The sequence below is a fragment of the Leptodactylus fuscus genome, chromosome 1 (assembly GCF_031893055.1).
Source record: "Leptodactylus fuscus isolate aLepFus1 chromosome 1, aLepFus1.hap2, whole genome shotgun sequence".
Classification (NCBI taxonomy): Eukaryota; Metazoa; Chordata; class Amphibia; order Anura; family Leptodactylidae; genus Leptodactylus; species Leptodactylus fuscus.
In genome coordinates, this window is record NC_134265.1 from 258399235 (window position 1) to 258416599 (window position 17365).

Here is a 17365-nt window from a genome sequence, read left to right on the forward strand (position 1 = left end):
GTGGCTAATGCCAGATGGTACATGTAAAGCAGTTACAATACTGTGTTCCAAGCCACATTCAGCTGATGCTCCAAAGGTATCAGCATTGAAGAAAAAAAAACTCAATACTCACAAAACACTCAGCAGCATCATCCATAAGGCCAAGCTGGAAGCGGTGCTCATCTTTAAAGCTCTCAGCGAGTGCAAGTCTCATGGCATCAGATGGCAGTACCTTCTCCCGACTAGTTTGAAATTGGGAAAATATGGACTGTAGGCAAGAGAATTAAAACAACTTTACAATCATAACCATTCAATGAGCTGTCACCATTGCAAATAAGTGGTACTTCGTTCAGTAGGTTTATATACAATCCTATACAACTACACAGGTAGCAAACTGGAAAAGATTTACAAAGACTAGCTTAAAGAGGACCTTTCACATCCTCAGACACATGCAGGTTTATATACAGCTAGAAAGTAGTCAGTGCACTGAATTCAGCACACTGTCAGCTTTCCCTGTATCTGCCCCAGGGCTGGAGAGATTGGTGCCATTACCGATGTCTGCCCACTGTTAGAAGGGTGTTCCAGACCGTAACAATATTCCAGATGTATCAAACAGAATCAAATAATTTGATAGGAGCAACTTATGATGGTCTAGTCTACATCTGTCCAAAATGTAGATAATGTTCATAAATCCGCTCTCAACCAAAAACTAAGTGACCACAGGCTCGAAAAGATAATCCTGGTCAGAGAAGATCAGCGACCAAGATAGAATTTGTTAGGTAGGGTTCACACTACCGTTGGGAGTCTGTTATGAAAGTGTCCATTTTAGAAAAAAAAAAAAAGAAAAAAAAGAAAAGAAAATGGACACCTATCATAAAGCACAGTATGGGGCTGCTGCCCATTATATGTCAGTTTCGTATAGAATTTAATGTACATGACACTTGCTGTCCATTTTATTCTAACGGACAGAAAAAGTCCTGCATGTTGGATTTTTTTTTGTTCGCTGGAGATAAAATGGACATGGGTGTAAGCCGACAGATAAAATCTCATTGAAATTAATGGATTTTTTTTTTTTTTTTGAGTATGGGAGAAAATCCACACAAACACGGCGAGAACATAGAAACTCCTTGCAGTTGTTGTTCCTGGTGGGATTTGAACCCAGGGCTCCAGCGCTGCAGTGCTAACCACTGAGCCATGTTGCCCCATGAAATGAATGAAAATTTTACCAAACTTCTGACAGTTCAGCTAGTGTCCGTTGCTAAAACCTTGAATGGATAATAGCCACGGACACTTCTGAGTGGACACCAACTGTAGTGTGAACGCACTTACACTGTAAATGGCAACAAGATATTTATTTCCTTATATGGGGTTTAGGACTTAAAATGCTGTCCATCTCCATGATACAAACCACTGGAAGTGCTATACTATAGCTTGCAACATTCTAGTGGGCTTACAGACTAGTTAGCTGACAATAGATCAACAACAGGAGACTGCATTTTCGAATATTTATTTAATGGGTGGAGGGGACAAAAATAAACAAAAAAAACCACTATAGTTAATGTCCCTTTTCTGTCCTCAGCACCAAGTCTAGCGCGAGCTAAAGAAATGCATAACCTGCGACACAGATTGCTAGGTACAAGCTGCCTGATAACAGGTATAACTGGTAGCTAGAGAGTCCAAAACAATACGAGTCATCTGCTCAAGTCAATAGAGGACCAGCATGGTGCTGACGGCAAATGAAATGTGGTTCATCTCTGTCCATAACACTGGAAAACCTGCTCAATACTATGAAGCTGAGAAGTAAAATATGTCACAAGAACAACATTTCTAAGAGAAGAATGCCATAGTAGTCACAACAGGAAAAACAAGTAAACAATTCCAGCAGTTGGAACTATCCAAGAATTTTCTAGTCAACACTCAAAATGAAATGCAAATAGGAAACTTGTTTGACTGGAAAACCTAAAGGTAATGACAAAGCAAAAAAAAAAAAAAAAAAAAAAAAAAAATTATATATATATATATCTATCTATCTCTTTATCTGCCAAAATAATCAAGAACCTCACCAAAGAAGTGCCATCATAAAACTCAGCTTAAAATGAATAGTGGTATTAACATAGATATTACTTTGCTTTATTTAAGTATTTCCATCTGTTACTGGGCACCTGTAAACTCAGGCAGTGGGTGTTTCTAATAAGTGGTATATACATAGCCCTATCGTATTCAGAACATAGGGCCTCTCTATATCCGGTGACCCCATCACCATTACTGAAACACATGCGTTGCCTGCCTGCTTTTAGTTGGGCATTTTAGATTATAGTCACAATTTTATTATTGGAACAATAAAGATTATATTTTATCCAGAAAAATCTCTACAAAAGTGAAGGCGTCATTTACCATAGATATCTTCACAAATAGAAACCAATGACTTACTTTTAATGCACAAAATATACACGCTTCTCCTAAACAGACATGTCCAGTTAGCCCACGTAAACTGCGGCGGAAGATGTCCAATTGCCACAAAACCTGCAAGATAAACAGAATGAAAAATATGAATGAAAAAGCATTGGATCAATGTATAAGATTGGGATAAACAGTCCAGGTCTTTTTTTTCTCCATACAAATAAATGTGTCATGGAGTTAAGTTTGTCTGAATGCAAAAAACAAAACACAATAAAGTGAAATCATCTCGCTGCTAGCCCAACCATACAAACATCCTAATATGCACCAGTTGAACAATCTGGTTGACATCTAGACACAGTCTATTAAATCTTGTTCACACAGTGTGTGCGCATTATTAATGTGCATTTTCCCTCACAATAAAACATAACTTATGATATAGTGTCAGAGCTTGCCACCTATATTCAGTGCAGATACATTTCTCTGTAGTACTGATGGTGATAAACATTACCTCTTCCCTACTGTGATTTATGAAGTAGAGGAAAGTACCATAGACTACCTATGCCTCCAACTAAGGGTGGACTTAAATGGTGCATTTTTTCAGAAAAAAAATGCACAAGGTTTTTATATATTAACAGCATGTTTTTTAGGTTTTTTTTTTTTAAAAAAAAAACCCCTTTAATATGCAAAAAACACTGTGTAAACAAAGTTTAAGAATCAGCAGGACTTGTGCAACTCAGTGCTGTCTGTTCCACCAATTTTGTGTGTGTGTGCTCGCGTTGGTTTTTTGGTTTGCGTAACTCTGGAAATCTACACTAGATAATAAATGCTGTAGTTTTCCATTCTGGCGTAGGGACGTCCATATGAATTATGAAGAGGCCACCTTGTAAAGGGAAGGGGGGGGGGGAGGGTGTTACCACATGTAGTGCAATGGAAGAGTGTACGGGTCATCTAAGTCAAATGAAATTCCACTTCTCAATGTAAAGGTGCATAGAAAAATCAGAGTTGCAATGCAAGGGTAGGTTACGGGTGCTGGATTTACAAGGAGAATAGCCTATTATGTTACTTCATAAGCAACTGTCAGTGGCTTTTATGTTTCTTTAAAGTCAAAATGGCCTTTAATGGATAAACAGCAGCTTAAAGCTTCGCTTCTGACCTACCTGGAGAGGAATGTAGTCAAGTGTGTTATACTACACACAATAAACAGGCCAGTCCTGAAATAAAGCTTTGCTCAAAATGGTCAATTTGTTTATTTCCACGATAGATCAGGAAAGTAGAGCTGGAATGTGGCTGTTTGCTCTAAATAATGGCCTTCTTAGCCAGCAGGGTTTTAATAAAAATTTAAAAATTTATATACAAGGGAAGATTTTTCTCTATTAATAATATAAGAGATATAGATTAATGCTAAGGCCCCAAGTTGTGGAAATGTAACTATTTTTGTTGCAGATTATTAAAAATAAATAATAATAATAATAGAGATAGAGAGATTGATAGATACCGTATATACTCGAGTATAAGCCGACCCGAATATAAGCCGAGGCCCCTAATTTTACTACAAAAAAAAAAACTGGGAAAACTTATTGACTCGAGTATAAGCAGAGGGGGGGGGGGGGGGGGGGGCAGCAGCTACTGGAAAATTTCAAAAATTAAAAAAAGTGTTGGAGTTTTTGGGTGCAGTAGGTGCTGGGGAAGGGGAGGGAGTGTTTGGCCCCTTCCCTGAGCTTGAGAACTGAGTGTCTCTCCCCCCCCCACTAGGAATTCAGCCTGGCTGAATATAGGGTATCTGCAGTGCTCCTATTAACCCCTTCCTGACGGAACAGGAGAACTGCAGATACCCTATATTCAGTAGACACAGGGATACCTAATGTGTATGTGTTTCACAGTCATTTTCTACTGTTATATGTATTCTAGGGAAAGGAGGGATTTAGAACATTTTATTTTTATATTCTAATTTTTTTAAATCTTTTTTTACCCCCCACTATTTTATGGGAGATTCTATACATTACTATTGTGGCTGGTCATACACCCCCCTCCCCCCCCCCCCCAAAAAAAAATAAATAAAATAAAAATAAAAATTTGTGCTTGACTCGAGTATAAGCTGAGGGGGGCTTTTTCAGCATAAAAACTGTGCTTGAAAATTTGGCTTATACTCGAGTATATACGGTAGATAGATGGAGGCCTATCCTCCTGACTAGAGATGAGCGAACACTGTTCGGATCAGCCGATCCGAACAGCACGCACCCATAGAAATGAATGGAAGCACCTGTGACGCCGGCAAAGTCAGCGTCACAGGTGCTTCCATTCATTTCTATGGGTGCGTGCTGTTCAGATCGGCTGATCCGAACAGTGTTCGCTCATCTCTACTCCTGACATGTTATAATTCTTCCGCTACGCTGCCCTAAATCAGGGGGTGTCTATATTTCTCCATACAAATAAACGTGTCACAGAATTTCAGGTCTGTCTGAATGCAAAAAAAACACAAGTAAAATAAAGTAAGAGGTAAACTTGTTCTATTGTGCATTCGCTATGGTGACCTTAAAAGGAAAAGGCAAGTATTAAACCAAAAAGACTGCTTTCCTAAACAATTTCCTAACACTGTACAAAAATGGTAACAGCAAGCGCTTTCAATATGACACGCATTCTCTTTATACTCATAAAGGAAATGTATTGGAGTCCAAAAGCATTTCCTTCCTCCTCTTAAAGGTCCCTTGGTGACTTATCAACAGTTCTGAGGAAAAGGACTCTTTCAATCAGGAAGCTTCCTGTCCATGAACCAGACATTTTTGTGTAAAACTTTCCAAGTAGAAAATGAGATCAGACAACTCTTTTACAGATTCAGAACCTGTGGCAAGTCTCAGTTCACATTTCCTTGTAATGCTTTCAGTGCAGTTAAATGGATTTTCCCCATGAACATAGACATACACTGTCAAACACCCAATTACGATTTCTTTATGGTGGCTTTCTGTTATCTTCTAAGACAGCGTCCCTGCCTGATAACTTGCCTGCAATAAGCAAATCATGACTGGGTTGCTAACAACTTTTTTTCTAGAAAGTTTAATATGTATATGTTCATGGGAAAACCCCTTTAAATCCACTATGAGACAGCAAGATAGAACTTCAACAAGTAAACTGCCATTCAACCATATACCCTAGGGCAGGCTACTTAACCTTAGCATACTTTATGGTTGCATCAGTTTTTTTTTGTTTTTGTTTTTTTAATATTGAGGTCAATGGATGCCAATGCTGTAAAGCTAAGGTCCCAGGTAGAGAGCCTCAGCAAAAAAGCACTGTGGGAAAAACCGCAGCAGAATCGCATTGCAGTTTTTCCATCAGCGCATTCACAGAAAGTCCTCAGAGTTTTCGCCTGGGGGCTTTCTGCTTCAATTATACCTGAAGGGTATACCAAAAATGCAATAGTTTTAGAAATTGCAGTATTTCTGCTGCACATATTTTTCTGCAATGTGTAGATAGGATTCGCTGGAATCCCATTCATTTTGCAAGGACTGTAACACCACAGCCAAACCACAGCACCTATGCCACGTGGAGCTCCAGCCTAAATTTTTTTTTGTTGCAGATTTTACTACGGTTTTTTTGTGTCCAAGTCAAGACTAGATTTAGCAGAAGGAAGAAAAATTTGTGTTTACTTCATATTTTCCTCTCCTTTTGCAGTCACTCGTGGGTTTTGCTTAAAAGAGTTGCAAAATCTGCAACAAAGAAAAAAAAAACAACATTTTTCTGCAACATGGGGCTAGACTAATACTCATAAAAACTAGCCAAATATGTAGGTGTAGACAAGGAATTTTTACTGGAGATTTGCCCAGTTGATATTCCTGATACAATCAGAAATGTGACCCAATTGGAATTTTATTGAAGCTAGAATATTACACTGTGTGTGTGGGCCGCTATGGGACATTATTCTGTATAAAGGTGTGTTTTTGTATCCAGATACATAGTGTGTTTCCACCATAAGGCTGCTGCCATACGATGCTCCTGGACACATACAGTACATTTACCTCTAACTGGGGGTTGTACATGGACTTTCATTGCTTCTAATGAAAAAGTACAGGTGTATCCAAGGAAATAGCAGTAAGCACATGTGACCTGAAGTATCTGGTGGCAGCAGCCTTGTGTTATGGGTTGTGGTATATGACTTTAGTTTAGGGGTCGTCAGTCTTATAATTATTGTGCGGCACTCCGAGGACCTCATCTGTCATTTTTTTTCCCATTTAATTCGACATGCCAAATAAAAAAAAATAAAAAAAATTGGCCGACCCCTGTTCTATAACATAACAGTTAATACACAATATCAATATGCACCTTGTTCAAGGCATATTCAATTTTTTATATTTTTAACTTAAAATGTCCGAAAAGCATAACCTATTGTCGTGAGGAATTAGAAAGTAAAACGCCAACAAATTTTTTTCTCTCTCTGACCACTAAGAAAGGTACATGATGTAAGGGCCGGTTAACACATGCTGATGTGTTCCGTCCAGAATGATTCATGCGGGCAGTGCGCGGCAAGCACACGTACCCCATTATAGTCTATGGGGTCCGGGCGCTTGAACTGCACAGCGCTTGCAGTTGCGCTTGTATTCCGTCCGGGAGGGTCCTCATGTGGACGGAACACCTCAGCATGTATGAACTGGCCCTAAGTTGTAGTGAAGGCAATCTTCTTAATAGTGGCTGTATTGGTGAATTAACCACCCCCTTCTATTCCTCAGGAGTAGGACCAAAGTTCTGACTCTCCAACAGAGAGAGAGTGTGGGGGAGGGGGATTTATTAAAATAAGCATGCCAGGTTTCTGGCGCACATGAAGCACATTTTTGGCACACAGCAGTTTGCTTCAAAAATGTGCACCTGCTTTTTATAGAATTGGGCGGACATCAGGATGCTTCAGCCCAACAGATTTACGATAACTCCAGTTTTCTAGTGTAAGGCGGAAAACGGCCAACAAAGTGGATGTTATTCCGGCTAATCCTATCCATACAATTGCAGAGAGAAAAAAAAAAAAAAAATAGCGGAAATGCTGTGTATTCAAAAATCGCAGCAAGTCAGTTATACCTATGGAAACGTGAGCATTTTTTGTATAGGTATATTAGGGGAAGAAAGTCTGCAGACTTTGTGAAAAAAAGCTGATGTGTTTCCATCGTGGTTTTCCCACTGTGGCTATCTACATGGGGATTTACCCTTACCAAGGGTAAATTCACACTGGGTTTTTGGTCCGGATTTTGTCACGGAATGGGAGATATATATAAAGTTCTTATGCTTCTCACTTCTGCTCAATCCACTCCTGGATATGACTGGAAAAAAAAAAAAAAAAAATCTGCAACAAAAAAAAGCAGTGTTTCCGCAATGTGGGGTCTTAGCTTGAGGCCCCACACTACAGAAATGCAGATTTTGCTGTGGTTTTTTAAGCCAAATCCAGCAGTGGATTGAGCAGAAGGTAGAAGTGTAAGTAATTCTTATATACTTCCCATTCCTTTTATAGCCATTTTTGGCTTTGGCTGGAAAGAAGAAAAAACAAAACAAAAAAAAAAAAAAAAAAAACTTGCGTTTCCGCAACGTGGGGCCTCAGCCTTAAAGCTAAGGCCCTACATTGCGGAAACGCTGATTTTTTTTGTGCAGGCAACTTTCATCCGCCAATGTGAATTCAGTATTGGACGGGCAGTGGGGTCTCTTCAGACCCCAGGACATAATAAGCAGAGGCCAGTGTTACTCACCTCTCCTGGATGGCTTCCCACTCTATTCTGAACTGCTGCCTGTTGTCAGGGACTGCTTAGGCGCAGTCCCTGGCGTCAGTAAGAAACGCTGAAGACAGCAGGGAGTCATGCCAAAGCCAATGAGAGGTCAGTAACATTTTCTTAAGTTTCCTCACTTTCCCTGGGCCTCCACTTATTATATTAGCAGTTTAGGTTCAGCCGTGATCAGTTAGAATAAAGCCACCAGATGATTTTCGCTAGGTTCACCAAACACACAGAAATACTGTATAGGGGTCATAGTTTAAAAGAGGTGTGACTTAATCACCATCCTATTAATATTATAAATGTGAAAGTTTGTGTGTTTGGATGTTTGTTCCTCAATCACGGAAAACCTGCTCGACCGATTTGGCTGAAATTTTCCACAAACATAGTTAATACACCCGATTAAACAATAGGCTACTTTTCATCACAATAGCGCACATACGTTTGTGCCAGGACCCCCACAAAACCCAAACTCACACCACTATCTCTGCAATCTCACACACTTTGGACCATAGCAAGCCACAAAATTCATATTGCCCTCTACAGCCTCGTCCCTAACCCCACACAATCACATATACTTTACCACCTTGCCCCTCACCTTACCGATACTCCAGGAGGCTCTCTTTAACGCTCCGGAGCAGCCATGTTTGCCGACCCCCACCGCTCTGACAATCCGTGACACCGCCCACCCATGTCAATACCCCTAGGTGGTCTAATAAATGCAAAAAAAAAAGTTTAAAAGTAAAAAAAAATATAAAAATAAAAAGGATTAAAAATTCAAATCACCCCCCTTTCCCTAGAACACATATAAAAGTAGTTAAAAACTGTGAAACACATACATGTTAGGCATCCCCGCGTCCGAAATCGCCCGCTCTACAAAGCTATACAAATATTTTTCCTGTTCGGTAAACGCTGTAGCGGGAAAAATGGTCAAAAGTGCCACACCGCCGTTTTTTCACTGTTTTGATTCTGATAAAAATTTTAATAAAAAGTGATCAAAGCAATAACATTTCCCGAAAATGGTAGAACTACAAAGTACACCCGGTCCCGCAAAAAAAGACGCCCTATAAATCCCTGTACAGGCACGTATAAAAAAGTTACGGCTATCGGAATATGGCGACGTTTCAAAAAAAAAAAAAATAAATTTTAACACAGTTTTGGATTTCTTTTAAGGGGTCAAAATGTAAATAAAACCATATAAATTTGGTATCCCCGGAATCGTAACGAAACACAGAATACAGGGGACAGGTCATTTTGGTTGCACAGTGAACGCCGTAAAACCAAAACCCGTAAGAAAGTCGCAGAAATGCATTTTTTCTTCAAATCCACCCCATTCTGAATTTTTCCCTCCTTCCCAGTACATTATATAGAATAAATAATGGTGGCATCATGAAGAAAAAATTTGTCCCAAGAAAAATTAAGACCTCATATGGCTCTGGGAGCAGAGAAATAAAAAAGTTATGGGGTTTAGAAGGAGGGGAGTCAAAAACGAAAATCAAAAAATGCCATTGGCGGGAAAGGGTTAACTTCAAATACTTCTGTCCCAAAGTCACTATGTAAAGTTTATACCAACACCGTATAGCAGCTCAAATACAAATTAACTTCAACACAAAAGTCTCACGTATTCTCTGAATTACAGAAACAACAAGATACCAAGTTACATTTCATATCCCATACCTTATACACAGTACGAAAACCTTACCCACGCCTGTATATACCCACTGCTACAATCACCGCAGACGAAGTCGCGGGTAACAGCTAGTTAATCATAATACAGGTAAAATGCACGGTCAATCAAAATTTGGATTTAGGTCATAATCGCCCAGCCCTATCATCCAGTCTGTCTAGGATTACATTGAGACAGAAAGATTGAGCAAGCCTACATCCACAGAAGATTTGTGGCAAATTATCCAAGATGTGTGGAACAATCTCCCTGCAGAGTTCCTTTAAAAACTGTGGGCACATGTACCTAGAAGTATTGATGCTGATTTGAAAGGGATGGGGGGGGGGGGGGGAATGCCCTACCAAGTATTGATGTGATTTATATTTCCTTTTTTGGTTAATTCACTTCACTTTCCTAGTTTACAAAACAAACTATTAACGTGTCTACTTAAATTTTTTTTTTTAACTTTGCTGCATTTATTCCACCTTAATGTATTTGGCCTGCCTCTAACCCACTTAAAAACTTGTAGGTGGGGGAAATACAAATGTGCTGTCACCAGAGTAGTGCATGTTATGGCACACCACTGGACACATGGCGGTATGTCATCTGTGACCAAAAACCACAGAATAAATACACGTCCTACCAGCAGGAGATTATAAGGCTGTAGGTTAGAGTCACAGTGTAGAACAGTAGTGACAAGAGCAGCATTTTTGGTGCCATATACTAGAACTTGCATTATAATGATGCACTAGACAGAATTGGGGTGGAGCGCATTTATTAATACCAGTTTTTTTATTCAGTTGTGAGTCTGCTAAAAATGACAACTTTTTATTGGTTCTCCAAAATCTCAAAAATCGAGCAGATTGAGGAGTGAGGAGAGTGGAAGCCGGACATCCACGACCTGACAATAGAACTTGCAACAGAAAACTGGCATGAATGATAATGGAAACCTGCTATCGGCTTCTACTGCCTGGACCACCCAAGTTGTGCCAAAATAAGAGCTGTATGCCTTTTAACAATTTTCGCTTAACACACCCTAAAACTGCAATTATTTCATACTATGATTTTTTTTGTTTTACCATATTGCAGTGTCATATTAAGTAGGCTCCTTTAGTCTAGTGTAATTTATGTACCCAAGATTATTGGCAAAACTGCCACACTAATCCACAACACTGCCCACTTAAAGGGAATGTGCACCTTTCAGACCTGCTCACAGGCCATGTGACTGGTGAACATTGTGTCACATGAACATGTCACATTGGTTATCAGACCCTTGCCAATCTATGCAAAGAGTCAACAGTGCTCTCATACCAATACAAGAGATAAGAGAGAGTTTTAGTTGTGATGGATATGGACAGAACATGGTCCCAAAGTCACAGTTCAGTAATTAAGTAACAAAGCAATAATGAATGAATACAAGACATCAGTATGGCGCCAGATCAATAGGATACCAAGACATGCTGTACTATGCAATACAATGTAAATTATTCACATGTTAATTGACATTTGTTAAAGGCGCCTCTTGTCAGGTCAGCACAATACTATGAAACTGTACCATGAATGCTTTATGTACATTCACAGTAGAAACCAGAAAAAAAACAAAACAAAAGGATGCAGCTTGGAGAGATGTGGAACGTCTACAATATACCATATGATCCTGGCCACAAATAGTATCAGTGTGTACATTATATTTATTAGCACAGATGTCTAATGATAACAGAGAAAATAAACACGAAGAATAGAAACTGTGTTTATAAATAAAAGAAAGGCAAACATACTGTATATACACACATAGGTATAGGCCTACTTATCTGCACAGATGCTTAGTACATGGTGCTTATAGATGTACACAGGCAGGAAGCCAAATCCAACACATGCACACGGGTGCTGTCACAAAAAATGACAATGCACACAAACATCTTGTGAAACACAGGCAACAGCCAGGGGAATTCTATGTACAGGTCCAAAAAAATTACATTACAGCAAGCATCCTGTAAATACAGATTGGAAAGCATCATCTAAGTGTACACACACAGCATAAACAACATCCTATAGAAATATGAAATAACATACCCTCACAGATATATACACAACAAACTTTATCATCAGGTACACAAACCAGCATGATTCAATTCATGCCCACAACCAGCATTATGTGGCTACATGTGTACCAGCATCACATTTCACAATCAAGTTACTATGATTGTAATCATCACCACCATGTACAAATGTCACCGGGGATATACTCCAACCAGCGCCATGTACACAAACACCAGGGATACACTACAACCAGCGCCATGTACATAGACACCAGGGATATACTACAACTAGCGCCATGTACACAGACACTAGGGATACACTACAACCAGCGTCATGTACATAGACACTAGATATACTCCAACCAGAACTATGTACACAGACACCAGGGATATACTCCAACAAGCGCCATGTACAAATGTGATCAGGGATATACTCCAACCAGCACCATGTACATAGGCACCAGGGATAAACTACAACCAGCACCATGTACATAGACACCAGGGATATACTCCAACCAAAGCCATGTACATAGGCACCAGGGATAAACTACAACCAGCACCATGTACATAGACACCAGGGATAAACTACAACCAGCACCATGTACATAGGCACCAGGGATACACTACAACCAGCACCATGTACATAGGCACCAGGGATACACTACAACCAGCACCATGTACATAGGCACCAGGGATACACTACAACCAGCACCATGTACATAGGCACCAGGGATACACTACAACCAGCACCATGTACATAGGCACCAGGGATACACTACAACCAGCACCATGTACATAGGCACCAGGGATACACTACAACCAGCACCATGTACATAGGCACCAGGGATACACTACAACCAGCACCATGTACATAGGCACCAGGGATACACTACAACCAGCACCATGTACATAGGCACCAGGGATACACTACAACCAGCACCATGTACATAGGCACCAGGGATACACTACAACCAGCACCATGTACATAGGCACCAGGGATACACTACAACCAGCACCATGTACATAGGCACCAGGGATACACTACAACCAGCACCATGTACATAGGCACCAGGGATACACTACAACCAGCACCATGTACATAGGCACCAGGGATACACTACAACCAGCACCATGTACATAGGCACCAGGGATACACTACAACCAGCACCATGTACATAGGCACCAGGGATACACTACAACCAGCACCATGTACATAGGCACCAGGGATACACTACAACCAGCACCATGTACATAGGCACCAGGGATACACTACAACCAGCACCATGTACATAGGCACCAGGGATACACTACAACCAGCACCATGTACATAGGCACCAGGGATACACTACAACCAGCACCATGTACATAGGCACCAGGGATACACTACAACCAGCACCATGTACATAGGCACCAGGGATACACTACAACCAGCACCATGTACATAGACACCAGGGATAAACTACAACCAGCACCATGTACATAGACACCAGGGATATACTCCAACCAAAGCCATGTACATAGACACCAGGGATAAACTACAACCAGCACCATGTACATAGACACCAGGGATAAACTACAACCAGCACCATGTACATAGACACCAGGGATATACTCCAACCAAAGCCATGTACATAGGCACCAGGGATAAACTACAACCAGCACCATGTACATAGACACCAGGGATATACTCCAACCAAAGCCATGTACACAGGCACCATGTACATAGACACCAGGGTTATACACCAATCAGTGCACTGTAAATAGATTCTAAGTATATACTCCAACCAATACCATGTACACAGATACCAGGGATACACTACACCCACCATCATGTACACACAGCTACCTACACGCAGCTCGGTAAACACAGGTAAGTATGGCCGCTCACCTGCACGGCGCTGTTCAGGAAGCAGCTGTTCTGTCCCGGTTCATTGAACAGGCCTTTGGTCGGCGCTAAGGAGAGGACACTGCCCGGTTGGTAGACCTTCCCTAGGTTTCCCCCCGCCTGGCGGCGGAATAGTTTCACCCAGGCCATGTCCCTCCGGCAGGGTAGGAGCGGCGCAGGTTACACAAGGCACAGCAGGTAGGTCCACACACAGCGCCTCTCACACAGGTGTCGCTCCTGCCCCTAGTGGCCAGGAAGGCTCCATCTTCTCCTGGTGGCCGCACACGTGTTATGTAGTCCCGGAGCCGCTCAGCTCTGTACAGCTTTGAGGAGAAGCTGGGGAGACGTGTAGAAGTAGGCGGCCGCCGTGCGGGGGAGGAGGAGCCGCTCTCTGCTTTCAGGGAGCGATAGGAGGAGCTCGTAGCTTTCCTTAGCGCTGTAGACTCGGCTAGTAATCCGCCGCTGCAGCCCGGTCTCTCTTGTGTGCCTCGCCCTCTACACGCAGGGCTCTCGGCGGTCGGTAGTCAGTACGCAGCTGCACGTTACACCGCCCCCTTGTTTTTTGTTTTCTTTTCCGGAGCTCACCTGTACGTGACGTGCGGGGGCGGGGCGTCCAATCACCGCCCTACTCATTGGCCCCCTGACGTCCAGGGCAGGTAGTGGGCGTGGCTTGTCTGTCAGACCGGTTTGTGAGGGGTAGGGGGAGAAGCCGGTAGTCCCAGGGATAGTTATGTATGGCCTGCACTGGGCACATCCGACCGCACATGGTCACCATATACATACAGTGTGCTTCACCCAAAACTCTGCTCAGACTGGGCTGACTGCTCCAAACTGCTTTTGGCACAATGACAAGATAAAACGGCTAAATGATGTCTGTCTGTGTAGTTGTTATAGAAACATTGCCTATAAACCATAGCCCTTTTGATGTGGCTGTCAGGCGGTTTGTTCTTAGTTACCAGTCCCACTCAGGTTACTAAATTCCAGGCAGAATTCAGAAACAGTGCTGGAGTCTATGAAATTCTGAGCGAATCTATATCATGCTTCACCATAATGATTATAGCCAATGTATTGGTGTCTGTCCTGTCTGATCAGTCCCCAGCTTGCTTTCTAGCTTTCTGTTTTTGTTAATCAGCAAAAAAACTGTGACCTTTGAACCCAGCTTAAACGATAGTTACCAACATTTTCTTTAGTAAAATCGGGGTTTTTAAGTCCTGACCTGAGAACACTCTAAACTTCAAGAATTCCCACTTTTAGGTAAGGTCTGCGTATCCTCCACCGATTTTGGAGCAAACCGAATTTGTTGAGATTCGGCAAATACTAGACAATTCTAGAAAAATTGGAACAACTTTTTTTTTACAGATCCCTCATAAACCTGAACCTATCAGGCAACCATGAAAACAGTCAAAAATAGGACATGTCCCACCTTTGAACCGTTCACATAGGATATCAATAGAACATATAGAGACAACGTCCTCATGATCCCTACATCATGAGAAAATTAGCCTTGCTTTCACTACAAAGGGTCATAGTACTGACCGCTGGCACTCTCAGTATTTATAGGGTGCCAACCGACATTGTGATATTGTAATTTGGCTAAAAAAAAAACACTCTTTCAATAAAAAGTGGTTTAATTTTGTGAAAGTATAAAAAATAAAAACAATATGGTGTCGCCATAATTGTAACTATTTGTACAATAAAGTGGAAATGTTACTTAAAGAGGACCTTTCATCAGATTGGGCACAGGCAGTTCTATATACTGCTGGAAAGCTGACAGTGCGCTGAATTCAGCACACTATCGACTTTCCCGATCTGTGCCCCGGGTAAAGCGCTATCGGTCCCAGTACCGTAGCGCTTTATATTCAGAAGGGTATTCCTGACATTTTGTCAGGTACGTCCTTCTCCACAACAGCGCCTATCGCGCTGTACAGTGTGAGCGGGGAGGAACGCCTCCTCCCCTCCTGATAATACTCGTCTATGGACGAGCACTGTCAGGAACGCCCTTCTGACTGTAAAGCGCTATGGTACCGGGACCGAAAGCTCTTTACCCAGGGCACAGATTGGGAAAGCCGATAGTGTGCTGAATTCAGCGCACTGTCGGCTTTCCAGCAGTATATGGAACTGCCTGTGCCCAATCTGATGAAAGGTCCTCTTTAAATTGTGCAGTGGACTCCAAAAAACAATCAAAATTGATATATTTCTATCCACCCTCTTATATTAATAATAGGTAATCAATAAGGTCCATGTGGCCCAAAATGGTACAACTGAAAACAACATCTTGTCCAAATAACAGTAAAGATGAACAGCACTCCAAAGGGTTATACTAGGGATTCTACCATTAAAACTTTTTTTTTTTTTGTGGATAAGACGTCGGAATAGCCTTTAGAAAGGCTATTAGTCTCTTACCTTTAGACGTGGTCTCCGCCGCATTATACTGTGTGGGTTCCAGGAAAGGGGGCACCATGTTGTGGAGGGGGGTCCCAAGTCAAAAATTTGCTATGGGGCCCAGTCTTTGTGAGTTACGCCCCTAACTGTGGCTTTAATAATCTTTAAGAAGCATAACCCTTTGAAGTGCTATTTAACTTTAGTGTTTTCTGGACAAGAATGAATATGGAGGTGGTCCACCCTGATATCTGAGTTGAGTGCTGTCCAACCAGATATCTGGAAACTACATCTTGTCCAACAAAACACAAGTCTAGGTACATTGATCAAACAAAAAAAACCTTATAGAACGCTCTTAGAAAGCAATGACAGAAATCAATAATTTCTTTAAAAAGGGGGAATTTGTTCTGTAAAAGTTAAACATCAAATATCTATACATATTTACATTGCTGAAATATAAAGGTAAAATGTTACACCGTACACTAAATGGCACAAAATGTAAAACACAAAAAACATTGACAGTAAAATGGCAGAAAATGTACAAAAAAACCCCCAAACTTGGTCCTAATGGTCCATGGTTCGAAATAAGCCCTCTAAAGGGGTCAATGCTCCCCTAATACAAACAGGAAGATCTATGAGACGGTCTAAAAATTGTCTTGCTTTTGCCCATGGCAACCAACACATTTTCCTAATTTGATGTCAGAGTGACACTAAAGTACTATAAGGAAAAGAGATGTTATTGAGGTATAAGGTGTTCAAGCTGTTGCAAAGGAAAAGTAGAGCAGTTGCCGATTGCAACCAGTTAGGCCTTTATAATGTTAGAGATGGAACTGACTGGTTAGCAGTGATCTAGTGCTGGTAAGAAAAGTTGCCATTCCCGTTCTCCAGTGTAATTTCCATCTGTAATAAAGAGTCAACAAAGGTTCAACACTTTATTTAACCAGCGCACAACGTAAAGGCGAGGAAGAAATCGATGCAAATAACCATGCTACGCAATGTAAACATATCACCTGGCAATATTTCACAATGACTAGAAGGTTTTAAAAATAATCTTCCTGCAAGGAAACCCTCCTATTTATTGCATTTATTCTGCACCTTGGATTATTATTGATGATGGTAATGCCAAACTCTACAGTTATGGCCATAAATCATCTCTAACCACTATTTTCATTTCCTAGGATTGGTTCTTGATCCAGAAACATGAATCGGTTCAGCAAAACACAGAAAACCCCCTATTGATTTACTTGAATGTAATGGGTTAGAAGGGGTAATGTGCATCATT

General features: G+C 41.2%; 1 protein-coding gene across 1 annotated transcript in view; it reads right to left on the bottom strand.

Moving 5' to 3' along the window:
- Positions 1–14254, bottom strand: part of USP53 (ubiquitin specific peptidase 53) — a 34687-nt gene extending 20433 nt beyond the window's left edge. The window contains exons 1-3 of the mRNA XM_075286061.1: positions 13708–14254; positions 2410–2502; positions 113–247 (exon numbers count right to left, since the gene is read on the bottom strand). Coding sequence (XP_075142162.1) covers positions 113–247; positions 2410–2502; positions 13708–13854 — 375 coding nt within the window. The 5' untranslated portion in view covers positions 13855–14254. The remainder of the gene's footprint in view (positions 1–112; positions 248–2409; positions 2503–13707) is intronic.
- Between the last annotated feature and the right edge of the window lie 3111 nt (positions 14255–17365).